Genomic DNA, 12,314 nt, shown 5'->3' with positions numbered 1-12,314 from the left:
TGTGCCTGAGGGCTCTGTTTCAAGAATATAAATAAGCATGATCCTAACTATAAAGGTTGAAAACCCTGTGTAAGAGCTTAATGTTAATGAAACCAGATTACAGTTGCCTGAGTAGTGGCTACCACATAACACCTACAAGGGGGTTCATTTTGAACTGGATGTGCAAACATAATCCTTCCAGATCATGTCAAGTTTCTGCATGAAATGCTCCCAGTTTAAGTGCCATGATCAGTTTCCTTAACGACTATGTTGGTTTAAAAGTGAGATATTTTAAGCCTCTGGAGTAAAATAGATTATTCATTAGGTTAGTTCTGAATCCTCAAGAGCACATTTTTGCTTGTGAGAGTGTCCACAGTTGTATGAAGACGGATTTTGGCAATACTCTTCTGTCTCTGAAAGAACTACTCTTACTTGTCTACAAAAACAGCAGTAAAGTGCATTTGGATTTTATTTCTCCCATAAACCCTTACAAAGACAATGCAACTGTGAGTGGAACTGACATTGTCAGTGTTTTCCTGAAACCCCTTAAAATGTGGGCCAGATGAATAAAAAATCATTTTGAGCTCATTCAGAGCAAAGCTTTGAAGGCTATACACTTCTGACCAAAAAACGGGAATAATATGGTCCATTAAAATAAGAAACGCAAAATAACAAGGCAGTACCATTATTTTATAGTGTCTGTCTTTAGTGACACCCTACAAATATGAAACTCTGTACATACAGTTGTAGACAATAAAGCATTACTAAGTAGTTATATAAAGGTTTTTCTGAAAAACCTTACCAATCTTTCACCTTCCTTGCTGTAACTGTCAATTTGAGGTTTTCTGTCCAAAAGATGAAAGATTCTTTGAGCTGAAATTCTAGCTTTACCATAATCTGGTGCCAGGGAAGCAGATTGACCAACATTCATAGCTGCAAATATGACAGAAGAGAAGACTCTAAAAACAAAAGACAAAGCATCATTATTTTTTTTTTCTTCACATGTAAAACAAGCCCTCAAAATAAAGTTTTCAGCATCTTTAGATTATGACATTTGTAGAGCACTTTCTCTTCCCTCCTCCACCTCCACCCCAAATGTCAGAGTATTAGAAAAAAATATTTGTTGCTATTTTATAGGTAAGTAGTTTAGGTTAGTGTCATGTCATTTGCCTGTGTAAAACCCTCTGCCTGGAAGGAATGTCAAACTGCAAAGACCCCTTCAGAGACTGTGCACTGAGCACAGTCACATGCTTGCTGCTTCACTGCCCAAATACACACCTTTCCCCAAAACAGCCCTTCTGCTCAAACTGCACTCCCAACCAGACTGCAGATTCCTGAGTCTCCACACCCCATTACCTCTGTAATTAGATTAAATTTAGCATGCATTTAAATCACTATCCCATGTATCCATCTTTACCTTCACAAACTATACTCACATAAACACACTTTCAAAGTTGCTCAAACAATGGGCAATGAGCCATGCCCCAAATCTGAAGACTGCTGCATTAACAAAGTAGTTTGCAGACTGAGCTACTCCATAGGTAAATCCATAGAAAGGGGCTTTTGTTAGAGAATCTCTGATAAAGGAAGAAGACTTTCTGTAAATAACTCATAAAATAGAAACAGCAGACACTGGCTTGGGGATGGCCAACTTTCTGGGTTAAGGTTTCCAAGGAACACAGCTCTTTCCCTGAAAACACAACTGTAACCCAGAATGTGCAAACACTCACAAACCACCCCTGCCTGACCCTAAAAACACCATGCCTCGTGATATGGAGCTGCCCTTAGGACGGAAAATTAGAGCAATGAGATCCTTCATCCTCAGTTATGCTATTCTGAATCTCTCCCTTTGCTTTTCTACAGCAGGGCAGGTCACTGGAGCAGATAAACATATTTTAATAACTACCACATATGACCCAGCGTATTAAGAAAACAGGCAGGCTTCAGCCCAGCTTTAAGAGCTGCCTGCGGCCTTCCGACAGGTCTTCCCATCCAAGCAGAGACATCTCATCTCAATTCGAAGCAGGGACATATTGTTGGGTTTCCCCTCAGGGATTTAGACTAAGCCTCTCTTTCTCAATCTGTCCTTCTGGAGAAGTTTCATTTTGTGTAGCTAATTGAATGCACACTGAATCAGAGTCAGGAGGACTCTCTGCCCTTGTGGTTTAGGATGCTCTCTCTGAAGGAATGGAGATCTCCTTTCCAATCTGAGCAGTAAATCAGAGACTTTTGATAGTCTAGGCAAGCATCCTGCCTATATCCTGGATAATGCTAGTTTACCAGATACTGAATTTTAATACTGTTTTGTCTGAGGGTAGTTTTTTTTTTTTTCTTTTTTTTTTTTTCCTTCCTCATTTTCCATCTTTTACATTTTCACCTTGAAGGAGGAAAGAAACAAATAAGATTTTAGGCTATTTCATTTAAATAAAATGGGGTTAGAAAAATCTGGCAGCCATGGTGGTCTGAATGCATTTCAGCAGAGACAAAGTCAGTGGCAGATAGTAGGTCAAACAAGGGAAATGTATGAAGTTTATTTTGAGGTTTCGATATCACATGGGTGGAATCAAGCTGGTTTATGTTATAATGGGTGTGGCATGGGAGGTAACTGTCTGTTCCTGAGTTAACAAGTATTAATCCAACATGCTGAAATTGAGTGAAAAAGATATCCTATATCCTATGTATACACAAGCAAACAATATTCTGTAAAATATGAGGAAAATAAATTTTATAAAGTGTTTGCATAATGAAAATGCAATTCCTGCAAATGCGTGTTTAATTAATTAATTTATTTTTTAATCTCCTCTAAACTCTGCATTCAAGAAAGTATGTTAGACACCAAGAAAGCATGAAAGACACCAAGCAAACAAGTTTCAAGCATATGGAAAAGGTTATTGATATCCTTTCTAATCTTGTGGGTATTGAACAGTTTGCAAGAAGTGTATTTACAATAAATCTGAAAGACTAAACTGTTCAAAGAACAGAATTGAAGAAAAAAGATCCTACCTATACGGACCATTCAAACTTGTTACGTATTTTTCATAAAATGCTTCTTCCCTTGTCAGTGAAGCTACAGTTCTTATATTTTCAACTGATTCTGTTGATATCTAAATTGGGAGATAAAAAATAAGAGGTAATACCTTACACCTGAAATCTACAGCATCTCTCTTAAATGCTTGATATCTTTTCTAACGTTTATTAGTTTAGATCAGAAAGCATGTACTTAAGAAACGAAATTGAGGTCTGTTATCTCCGGGAAGAAAAGCCCAGAATAATGAAGTTACCCCAAGGTCACAAGGCAAGGGGAGTCTGAAGCCAACAAAGTATTTGAATTTTGAACCTTTACATCAGGATGTAGGAAGTGTAAACAGTCCCTGCCCTATCCCATAAGTTGGGATCTAAATAAAATACTATTTAATAAAATAAGAATAAACTTCAGTCATCTAGACACAGTTTACTTTTTTGCATGGATTACTTCTGTCTCCTTGAAAATTAGTATCAGGTAAATGAAGGCAGTACCCTAACTCTTGAGCACATTAAGAGTTTGTGTTTTGTGACAGAATGAAGAAGCAGTTGTGTCAGGGCTTGGTAGCTCAGCCCTGCAACACTTCTGGCTACAGCACAGGCACAAAACACAGCAGTACTGCTACAGCTGTCGCTGCCCAGAAATCTGCTACAGAGGCATTCAAATGCATTTTTATAATCCAATTTACAGATGTTTTGCGTTATCTATGTTTTGCTTTTCTTGGGGATATATAAACATTTCCTCCATCCTCCCACCCTGTCTTGGCCTCTCCCCCCTTCATTTATTTTGGATAATTGAGTCAGCTGTAATGTTGTCCTTAAAAGTGATCTCACACCAAAACCCTGTAGTTAAAATTGGAGAACTTACTCTTCCAGCCTCTTCCAAAGCTTTTTGATCTTTTGCTGCATGACCAGACACCGAGCTAACACTTGCAGCATTTGTAGCAATAACGAAAGGAATGCAGGCCAGGATAAGCAAAGTCAACTGCCAACCGTACACAAAAGCAATAATGACGGCAGTCAGAAGGGTAAAGACCGTCATAGTCATCAGTCCAAGTCGGCTTCCAGTTGCCTAAGAAAAATCCAGAAACCCCAAAATATCCATCATTAGGTTTTCTTTTTGTTAGTTATATCACCACTTGAAATCACTATTTACTTGAGGCCAACAGTTCAGCTGGAAAACTAAATCATGCATGGTCATCTGCACTGACATTGTGCATGTACTTATGTAACTGTTCCTTGACATTCCTCTATCTCCCAGTGTTCAAGCCTTCAAGGGAGGTTAAAGATGTCTCAAAAGTTGTTCATAGAAGTTGTATAATATATATCTGAAACTTCCTTTGCTACCTGAGGCACACGAAACTGTGGTCACTGTTGTAAGAAGGCAGATTGGGTGCCCAGCAGTAGGCAAGAGGAGCTTAGTTCTAATGACAGTCATCCATTAACCCATCCCACTAGCAGCAGTGAAACTACACATCTCCAAGTCCTTGCATTGCTCCATCTAACATTTTTCTGGGAACCCAACCCCAATTTGGCCACCCTGCAAAAATGCTTAATCTCAGCAAGGCTAATGAGTGGAAAATATTAACTTGTACTGAAGAACTCCTATCTCCTCCCAGCCTGTATAACCTTTACATTGAGAGCTTTCAAAATGAAATATGATTAGTATCCAGCATCAGGGTGGCTGGATACTGCTCTGATGTGTAGTAAAAAAGGCCTGAAAACAGCCCCGTGGAAATAGCTTGTCTTCCAACATTTGGCTTGATGGAAAAAAAAATCCTCAGGCAGGAAACAAAATTCCTCTCTTTTGCCAAAGACTTTCCTGCCCTAAAAAGACTTTTCTTGTTCAATACAATTTAAAATAGTAATAATTAAACCAATGCCAAGGTGAATTGCTGCCATATGTTCCAGGGGCTGCACATAAAGATGAATTTGGAAACTTCAGCCAGCACAGCATGAGGCATGGCACTTACTGACACTGTAGCGCTTCATAGAACACAATAGACTTGGAGAGCAATTCATGCCCTTGGTTGGTTTTTATAGTTTGAGGGCCCAATGCATCCCCTTTTTCTATTTCTGCCCTGCATGATGATGTAGTTCAATGCCACTGAAGCAAACTGCAAATTTGAAAGATGCAAATGATGAAATTTTTTCAAAGACTTTTTTTCTCACTACCAGCCCATAAGAAAGGAGGAGGACAGAGGACTGAAAGAAACAAACAATATCTACCGAGAATGAAAAATGCAGGGATTAAAGGGTTTTTGAGTTACACATTTGAAGGAAACAAAGCCATCTTACAATGAAAAAGCCAACCCTTCCCTTGCAAGTCCTGCAATGTATTTTTTTTTCCCAAGGAATGCTAATGAGATGAGCAGTAGGTGGAACTGTGCACAATTTGCTATATTCTCCTGCCACCATCAAGTGGCCACCTCTCCAGTATCAGCACCTTAAATCATCTCCTTCCTTGGGTATTACCCTCTCTAGTATTCTTTATTAGTGCCATAACATTTCTTTCTGTTTGGGCTTCTTGTGTGTAAAGCACATTTGGTAGGGGATAGGAAGAATTCTCTTCATTAAGGCCAGTAAGAGTCTGCCTCATCTGCAGATGCAGCTTTCATGGCACCCTGATGATACACATCATAGAGTGCAAACACCTGGGGGTCCATTAACTGTGTATGTCCCCAGCACATACACAGTTTCTATTTTGTATAGTGATGTATTCTACAATTATATGTTTAGCTTAAAGGCTTGTGGAGAGAGAAATGAAAGGTACATGAATATCTGCTGGATTTCCTATAGTTTTCAAATTATCAGTTGGAAGCCATGCTCAAAGTGTCAGCAACATGCTATTTAAATGCATCCGTCAGTCTGTAGAGGTAGATTTACTACCCTGTCTCCTGAAATAATTTACTACCCTGTCTCCTGAAATAAAAAATTTATTTCTCCTGAAATAAAAATAAATAAATAAATAAATAAACACACAAAATACAATCAACATACCCCTTTGACTTGGGAAGCATCTGTAGCAAGTCGAGTTAATAGAATGCCAACAGCATTTTTCTGATCATCGTACCATCCAATCTCCTGTAAGAAAAAAGTTATTAATTTTTGTTTTATGAAGTTACATGTTCTTATCACATTTCAGATTTATCAGGTTTACCAGTAAAATGGATAAATATTTCCAGATCAGATAGCATACAGGGAAATGGAAGTACAAGTCAAGTGACAGCTAACTGCATTATTCTTCCAAATAAAGTAAAGAAAAAGCTTAAAGAGCATGAATAATTATATGTTCCACGCAGAATAACAATAAAGTGTTATTAATGGTAATGTTTTTCTGAATGTGCCTATTTAGGCAAGTTTTATTATAATCTGCTTTTATCCAGTCTTCCTTTGGGCCTGAAGAGGTTAACCATTCTCTTTTTACAAGTTATCTATTGCTTTAACTATAGAGAATGAGTTGCTCATCTCTATTTTTTACATAAAAGGGCCTTACTCTCTCTATATATATCTCCAGAGACAACATGAGTTATTTTTTAACCACTTTTAATTTTCCCTCCCCTAGTTCCTTTCAGGTGTTTCTATGAACATCTGGGCTCTTGCCAGCTGTCCCCCAGTGGGTGCATGGTATACTAAGTCATGCATTCTTAAAAGTCCTATGCAAGTAACACAAAGTCTCATGAACAGGAAATATTTAGTACAAGTAACTTCACTCTTCTGAATTAATTCTTGATGCAATAGGGCAATTTGAATTTTTGCATTAGAAAGTTACCAGACTGTATTTATTATGGATTGAAGTACATATATTTAAATTGGAATAGCCAAACAGATAAGATTTAAGTAAGCAGAGATTAAGTTTTTGGTCATCCTGCAGGAATCTGGGTACACACAGACAGCTGCAAACCATGTGCATATTAGAGTGTCAGAAATGCTCATGTTTGCAGTGACGCTCCTTCAGAATTAGACTATTGAGCTAAGTTACATGTTACAGGAGATTTATGTTATATTAAGTTATATTTTTTTCTAAGCTAGTGGTAGAAGAGAAATGTTTTTGTTTTTCTTGTCTCCAGATCACACAGTGGAAACCCAACATGTACCTTGCAAGGTCTGCAAAAAACATCTGGCTTCATGGCAACCTCACTGCATAATTCATACCTGCTGAAGTAATGCTCTGAAGGACAAAGAACGCAGTCTCATTGTTAGTATTTCCCCAGACTTCCCAAACATGAATCCCTGCAGGGGAAAAAGTCACATTTTCTCATTTGATGCTTCATCTCTGTTTATAAAACCACACAATAAAAGCAATTACATCAAAAAGTCTCCTACAACCCTCTGCACATATGTAAGTTTTGGGAAGAGTGCCATTCACGTTCCTGGAACCTGAAACTCTCTTTTCCCACAGAAAGGGAGCAACGTGACAAAGAAGTCAGGAGCTTTGTTGTAATGCCTTATTCACGTGCCTCAACAGCTTTAGAGGATAAATTGGCCTATCTAGTTGTTGACCTCTATTCCAACCACTACCAGAGGCGTCCACTCACAGCAGTCATACCAATGCACTTTATGGGATGGACATCAATATGCAGTATTTCCTGCAAGCTGCAAAACAGTAGTAAGAGGACAGCAAATTATGGAATTTGTTTGATGGTATGGCCCTTTCAGAAAGCCATTTTATATTTCCTTTGGCAAGAGCCTACAGACTGTCAGTTAGAAATGTTGGTTTTTGACTTTTATGGTCTGACACTCAGCATTGGTTTCAGTCATGCTGAATTGACATTGCCTTCAGTGGACCCGTGCTTATTTAGACAGAAAACATGGCCATATATTTAAGTAAATACATCAATAAAAATCAGGCATCTCAGGAAGAATCCTGGCAATTGTGCATGTTTTTGTAAACTCTGATTGGTGCTTTGGCTTCTCAAACTGCACTGATACAAGTTATACCTGCAGCCTGCTGGCGAGTTAAGACCTTCCAACATTTCTGTGTAGTGACACTTACTTGAATTATGTAAGCAACTAAAGTAATCACTCCAAGTAAAAGAAACATTAGAGAAAGAACCAAAGTGTTTTTACTCCTCTTTTCTGCATCTGTTTCTTGAAAAGCCTGTGCAAGAAAAAAATAAATAAAATGGAGTACACAGACAGTGACTGCTATGTACATAAACTAACACATAAACCAACTTTCATCTGAAGAAACATGCTTGCTTTGAATTCTCGTGGCATATATTCTAGATCCTGAAACCCACCTGCACTCAACTTTCTGTTGAAAGCCAGAATGCAGTCCAGCTTTCTATTTAGCCTACATGTCACTAACTCATTTCTCCAGCTCCAACTATTCCTCCTTTCCTCTACTAGTCAGGTGCAGTCACACTGGGATCTACCTCTAGAGTGTCACTAACTTTTACCCATTTTTCATTGGATTTGGCTGACGGAGAGACAGGATCCATCACTCATCAAGCTGCTTGGAAATCCTATCACCCTCCTTTATGATCTCACTCCAGTCTTCTCCAACATGATAGTCTGTCACCCTACTTCTGCACTGACAACTTTCAAACAGTTTGGGGTAGGAAATGCATGGGAGATTCCTTAACCCTTATAATGTGGGAAATACAGAAGCAATTGTTTACAAAGTCTGATTGTCAGTGCCTTTCAGAATTATTTGAGATATCCTTGAAGAATTTAAGAAGAAAAAAAAAGAAGCTCTAAGGGCAAGCATAAACAGGGGGTATGTACACAACTGGAGCAAACCTGGTGAATTTTTAAGACAAACCTGAGGCCCACAAGACAGCTAATTCCTATACATATAAAACTATGGGGATGGAAAACAGAGAATACAGTTCAGTTGGAGAGAAGTTCTGATTGAAGTTACCTGGATCAGAGAACACAACAACAAACCACAAAAATACCAGCATCCAGAGGCAGTAAGGGATGCAATTCTGATGTGGCAGGGATGTAATTCTGCTGTCTAAAAATGCAGCTAATGCCTTTCTACATGATGTTGGGCATCTGAGACACCTTTGGAGGTGTCAGGAAACCTACACTTATACACATGAATCTCACTCGTCTTGCATAGAGGGAACTGGCTGAACATGAATGAAACTCAGGATTGCAGTGTTCATTTGTGAAAAAAACTCACCCCAATGATTTTTCCAAATATAACAGCAAATGCAGGATGAACCCCACCTGAGATGGCAGCAGCAATCACTCCCAGCAGTACATACAGCCACTCAGGTTTGTTCAGAGCCAGGATTCTTGAGTAAGGCACAACAGGAAGATTTTCTTCCTACAAAAGAAAAAAAAAAAAAAAAAAGGAAAAAAAAAAAGGAAGGTTGCAAGTTTTCCTTGGAAAGTTGCAAAACATGAAAATCCTCAGGCAGCAGTTCATTATGCTTTGAGTAGCGATCTGTCTTTGTAAACTACTGAAAACCCTCTCTGTGCACTCCAAGTGAGCAAACATATTGGAGAACTGCAGCTTTGCTGTTCCATACTCCAGAACTTCAACTGCACTGTAAAGTTCAGAGGCAAAGATTTAATAAAAGGCTAAGTCATGAGGGGTGAATGAGGGCCAGTGCACTTCATTGAAAGTTGGACAGGGCTGGTCACCATGAATGGCAACTTTAACACTTGCATCATTATAAAGAACGTAGAGTCTCACTGTTCAGAGCCCAAAAGAAAATCCCTCCAGTTCAGCTAAATGCTAGTGGGTTGGCAATAATGTAATTGAGCATAGATGTCATTTTTCTCTTTTGCAAACTATAGCTTATGCATTGTTACCAAGAGCATAAAAGAGGGGTATGTAACAGTGAGTTAGCCTGTATCTCCTTTGAAATTACAGACAATGTCCTGTTCTGCTTTAATAATTTATTCAAGTGTCTGTGCCTCCACAGAGGGAGTTCTGGAAAAGCAAAAAATGAAAACATTGGAAGTGAGACAAAATATTAGGCAGGATTATAAGTAAATTGCTCTTGCTTCCTGGTTATTTTATCCCATGCTTCAGATGCTGAATTAGGGGGGCTAAGCCTTAGCCATAAAAGTGGGTTGAACTTTTTGAAATAATTAATTACAACAGCTGGACACTTGATTTCTCTCTTCCTCTTCCCCCATGTGTATGAATGTAATGAATACTTCAGTCATAAGCATGAACATCCACTACTTCCTCTAACAAGGTCTTAAACTGTACAAATACATAGACAAAGTATTTTTTGAAGTTGTATAACTTTTAGTAATAATAGGAATGGATCCAGTTCCTTCATACTGTTCAATGTATTAGTTGGAATCCATATTCTAGTGAGAAGGAAGATAGATGCAAAGTACACTGAGGTTTCCACAAGTGTGTTGAATAATCCAGTTACAGATGAAAACCTAACTTCAATAGATTTCAAAGAATCCATGATTTGTATTTCAGAATTTATAATTTATTTCCTCACTTTGATGGTCCTGAAGTCAGGTTAAGAAGAAAAAAAACACAGACATAACACAACTTTTAATACATTTCACACACATACAAAAAAAAAAAAAAAAAAAAAAAAGCTGCAGACCAAGCAGTACAAAATAGGAAAAAAAAGTTAAGCTTCTTTTGACCTGCCTGCCCAAAAGCTAACCACATCCACTAGAAGTCTTCTCTTATGGACTGCAGTGAGCAAGTTTTACTCAACTTTGACAAGTCAAAGTTCTGTTTTTAAAACTGAATTTCCTATATGACTTATATTCTTATTTAGTATTGGTCAAAGTGTATTATGTGAACGAAAAGCTCAGTGTTTGAAACCATATAATAAGGCACAGAGATTGAGAGGCTGTAGGAGGGTGGTGTTGTGGGAGACAGATTATTCTGTTATTTAGGTAACACCAAAGCTTCAGGGTTTTGATATGTTTTTTTTTCCATTTGATACACAGTATTCTAAAGTGCTGTAAAGCTTAGTACACATGGATTATATTGTCCAGTAGTATTTGCAACAGTGATTACCAGGGAGCAAAGAAAAATCCTGGAAATTAAATCTCACAGCTTGTTTTAATTAGATAGAATTAAAATTTCAGTAGTAATGAAATAATATACCTAATTTTATGAAGTATGACAAATCAACAATACAAAATGTTTCCCAACTCACTTCGTTAAGTCAATAGTGTTAAAGCAAAGGTTTTGGTAAGACATGACCACCCTTGTCTTCCGAGGGCAAACACTCAACCTGCTGAGTACTGCTTCTCATAGGACCAGAGAAAGGGTTGCATGGCAACCCCTTTGTGCTATCCCAAAACAATTAAAATGATGTGTTTTGTGATTATGCTTATATATTATCACTAAAATTCCAACTGGAAGTTTTAATACTAACCTCCACCTCCTTTTTTTTCTTTTTTTCAGATGACTTTTTCTTAGAAGAGCACCTCTTGCTCTTGTATCTGCTGGATCTTCTACGAATACTGTTTCTCCCAGAGACCACCAATTCTTCAGAATGATCTTGAAGGGTCTGTTCCCCCACAAAATCACTTCTGTCATTTTCCTCATGTTCCTCATCTTCTGTCTTCTCATCTTCTTCTGATGTACCATCATCTTGAACATTATTGCTACAGCCCTAGTGAGAATTCAGGATACAAGGTCATAAGACATTTTGAGCAGGGAAAACAAGAGTGAAAATTATTTCTCATGATTGCTGCTGCTTCAATCACATGACTGCTGTTACTTATAGGCCACTTGTTTCAGTGTCTAATGGCAGAAGAGCAGACTAGCATCCATAAGACGTTACAGATCTTGATGAAATGGATAAATAAAGCAAATAAATTGCACTTACTTGCTGCATTACAAGAGAATAGTAGACTCCCTTTTGCAACATGAGTTCACTGTGTGTTCCTTGCTCAACCACAATTCCATTCTCAAATGCAGCAATAGTGTCAGCAGTCCTGATGGTAGACAGTCTGTGAGCAATCACAATAGTGGTACGTCCAGTCCGAGCCTTATGAAAAGCAACAAAAGCAGTTCACATTAAGATGCATGACTACATCAGAAATTAACTGAAGTTAATTTAGGCATTTACAATACAAGACATGCAATGTTAAGATATGTCCATGCATATTTTCAGGAGGTATAACACCAGCATGGCTTTCAATAAAGCTTAATGAGAAAGTGTAGAGGAGTGGAGCACATTTTGAGTCAGAAATATATTTTATCCATTTCCTAAAACTCTTTCCCAGTCCATCGAAATAAAGTACAGCTCAAATGTTCAGCTAAGACATTCTCCACAGAAGCCTGCTGAGATTTTGCAGCTAGAGCCTCCAAAGCCTCAGTCTGCAGGTTACATGTTCCAACCCTCTACAGTTCCCACATG

The 12,314-nt window shown here is 38.2% G+C and overlaps 1 protein-coding gene across 1 annotated transcript in view; it reads right to left on the bottom strand.

Moving 5' to 3' along the window:
• ABCB5 (ATP binding cassette subfamily B member 5) overlaps window positions 1-12,314 on the bottom strand; it is a gene marked incomplete at both ends in the record, with an annotated part of 53,720 nt that overhangs the window by 24,339 nt on the left and 17,067 nt on the right. Inside the window, 10 exons of the mRNA XM_084283055.1 lie at window positions 782-938; window positions 1,416-1,556; window positions 2,983-3,083; window positions 3,869-4,072; window positions 6,001-6,084; window positions 7,156-7,233; window positions 7,997-8,101; window positions 9,134-9,280; window positions 11,325-11,564; window positions 11,781-11,942. Coding sequence (XP_084139181.1) covers window positions 782-938; window positions 1,416-1,556; window positions 2,983-3,083; window positions 3,869-4,072; window positions 6,001-6,084; window positions 7,156-7,233; window positions 7,997-8,101; window positions 9,134-9,280; window positions 11,325-11,564; window positions 11,781-11,942 — 1,419 coding nt within the window. The remainder of the gene's footprint in view (window positions 1-781; window positions 939-1,415; window positions 1,557-2,982; window positions 3,084-3,868; window positions 4,073-6,000; window positions 6,085-7,155; window positions 7,234-7,996; window positions 8,102-9,133; window positions 9,281-11,324; window positions 11,565-11,780; window positions 11,943-12,314) is intronic.

Source organism: Netta rufina (genome assembly GCF_964035555.1).
Source record: "Netta rufina genome assembly, chromosome: 2".
In the NCBI taxonomy this organism is placed as follows: domain Eukaryota; kingdom Metazoa; phylum Chordata; class Aves; order Anseriformes; family Anatidae; genus Netta; species Netta rufina.
This window is presented reverse-complemented; position numbering and strand designations above follow the sequence as displayed.